A 2,500-nucleotide genomic window follows, 5' to 3' on the forward strand; every position below is an offset into this window, starting at 1 on the left:
GGAAGAAAGGAGGAGGAAAACAGAAGAACAGCAGAAAAAAGAGGAGGAGCTGAAGAAACTCGAGACCGAGAGAAGACAGAGAGAGGTCAGTGTTGATGTGGGTTTTGTGCTCAGATAGCTACTCTTAATAGAATGAAAAAAAGTAGTTTTGAAGAGTTGTTTACTTGTGATTGATGTTTGTAATATGATGTGTACATTTACAGTTAGGTGCCAAATAGCTTCAGTTATATAGATATTATAAGAAAAGAAATTGAAGTACACATATTTTTCCCATATAACTTTATAACATAGTGTTTCCTCAATACCCAGTTCGTGTAACATTCTGCTTCACAGGATGTAAAGTAAACGTCTAGTGTTGCATTACTTTCTACATATCATTTCTTTTACGTACATACAGTATAATATTTCTTCTCACAGATTATTGATACTAAACAAAGAGAGCAGTTAACCAAGGAGAGAAATGCACGCATAATGTCAGAGCGCAAAGCAGAAGAAGCTGCTGCCCTACGATGTGCCCAGAAGGATGATCCGAAGTGGCAGCAAGAGCTAGAGAACCAACAGCGTGAAGAAAATGAGCGAGCAAAACGAGCAGAAATGATGCGATTGGAACGGAAAAAGGTAAGGTGTTCTCTAGGAGTCGTGGCCCTTGTCAATCTTTTCTAAAGGTTTGAGATGATGTTTTTCCAGATTAGGTATGTCAATCATTTTGTATAATTTCATGAATTTGAGAGAAATATTACATAGAAAGGGATTCATGCAAAGAAAGTCCCATAATCGTTATTTTAAACCCAAAAGGAGGCAGAATCTCTCATTGGGCACAGGACGCACTCAACACGCGCAATCTTTGAGTCCTGCAGCAGTGCTAGCAACTCTCAGCCATCAGCCCAAGACAGGAATCGTCCTCCCCCTCGCAAGTTAAAGGAATTCAAGCCAGTGAATATCCCTGCAAGGTGGGTCATCAGTTAGATAGATATCTGAAAAGCAATTCCAGCTTTGATGAAGAAGAATTGCATATATATATATATATATATATATATATATATATATATATATATTGTGAATAAAGACAAGTAAAAAATGATGGACGGAAGGAAGGAAAAATAATAATGTACACTCTTGTACACAAATGATCAAGTACCAAGTCACTGTCAAGTGTCTCCAGAGATGAGTGAAAAACAATGAACATGACTACATGTAGCTTACCTATGGCCTACCTACCCATAGGGGAAGTTTTCATTGTGCCTAGTATTATATAAATAGTTATATCCCTGAGCCAGTATTCCATTTGGTGATTATTAGTTCCATGTCAGTAGCTCCTACTGTGTTTTGTATGTACAAAATAGAAATTTGCTGATATAGTCTTGTAAGTACAAAAGACCAAAGTGGGCTTTAAAAGCCTTATAACTTTCTTTCCTTGATAAATCTATTTGACTGCTAAACTTGCAGACTGCGGATCTGCAAAGAAATCATAAAGTGTCATAAGGTTCCTGTATTTCAATTTTTCGTTCAAGTAGCAGACTATGTATGGCACAGGTTTAGTGTGGGTGAAACCAGTTTGAAAACTTAATTTTGCCACTTTATTTTTGTTATTGAGAAATGCATATTTTTTCGAAGCAGGAATGAAAATCCTGACAGTTGTTACGGATTCCCATCACTGTATAAAGTTTCCTCAAAGTTTAAGAAAACTATACTGTGATTGGTCATTGTTTTGTTTCAGCATAGTTAGTGTAATAAACCACTTTTGTTCTCTCAGAGAAGAGAGTGAGGGAGGAACCTCGACGCCAGGCAGAGGGGTGGCTGCACGCTGGCCCCCTGCGTCTGAATCACCACAACAGCAAGTAACGCCCAAGCAACAGAGAGGTGGGCATCAGTTATCACTAATTTTGGAGACTTCTCCCTACACTTCTTATTCCTGATCTGTTTATTGCCCTTATTGGTTATAGATATTTTAACTTTAATGATATATATGCTTAAATATATATTTTTTAGTTCTCTGATATCCCATTGCACCGAGATAGAAGACAAAAGAACTGTTGTAAGGTTAGCATGTCGATCTTAAGATAAAAGTTATACATGGTTTACAGTTAACACAATCGGAACAGTCAACGTAAACACGCCAGTCCAGTCCATTGTTCCTTCGGCATCCTCTCCCCCTGCTCCACCAAGCAAACAACCTCCAGAGTCGTCCAAACCTCAAACGGTAAAGTTGCAAAAATTCTTAGGCTAACTATGATTTGCCAAAACTCTGGCATTTGGTTAGCTTATAATGATTGTTTAATAATTCCTGTATTGGTAATTATTTTATAGTATATTTTTTTATGTACTGATGCCTCTAAATGACCAAAGGCAATCATATTGTTGTAACCTGCTTGGATACTGAGGTAGTTAGAAGATTTTTTATTATTTTTTTATAACTAATCTGCATTTTTAAAACAAGAAACTGTGAGTGATATAAATATATACCAGTATTTGATGTTAGGGAAAGAAAAATTGTAAAGTC

At 36.8% G+C, this 2,500-nt stretch overlaps 1 protein-coding gene across 4 annotated transcripts in view; it reads left to right on the plus strand.

Annotated features, from left to right (window-relative positions):
• The window catches only part of LOC125031643 (drebrin-like protein B), a 26,766-nt gene that overhangs the window by 16,532 nt on the left and 7,734 nt on the right, over positions 1–2,500 (plus strand). For all 4 annotated transcript variants that reach the window (XM_047622535.1, XM_047622544.1, XM_047622529.1 and 1 more), the window contains 5 exons: positions 1–85; positions 418–618; positions 796–950; positions 1,754–1,860; positions 2,085–2,200. The exon at positions 1–85 is cut by the window's left edge and continues 80 nt beyond it. In XM_047622535.1, coding sequence (XP_047478491.1) covers positions 1–85; positions 418–618; positions 796–950; positions 1,754–1,860; positions 2,085–2,200 — 664 coding nt within the window. The remainder of the gene's footprint in view (positions 86–417; positions 619–795; positions 951–1,753; positions 1,861–2,084; positions 2,201–2,500) is intronic.

Source organism: Penaeus chinensis, chromosome 2 (assembly GCF_019202785.1).
Source record: "Penaeus chinensis breed Huanghai No. 1 chromosome 2, ASM1920278v2, whole genome shotgun sequence".
Classification (NCBI taxonomy): Eukaryota; Metazoa; Arthropoda; class Malacostraca; order Decapoda; family Penaeidae; genus Penaeus; species Penaeus chinensis.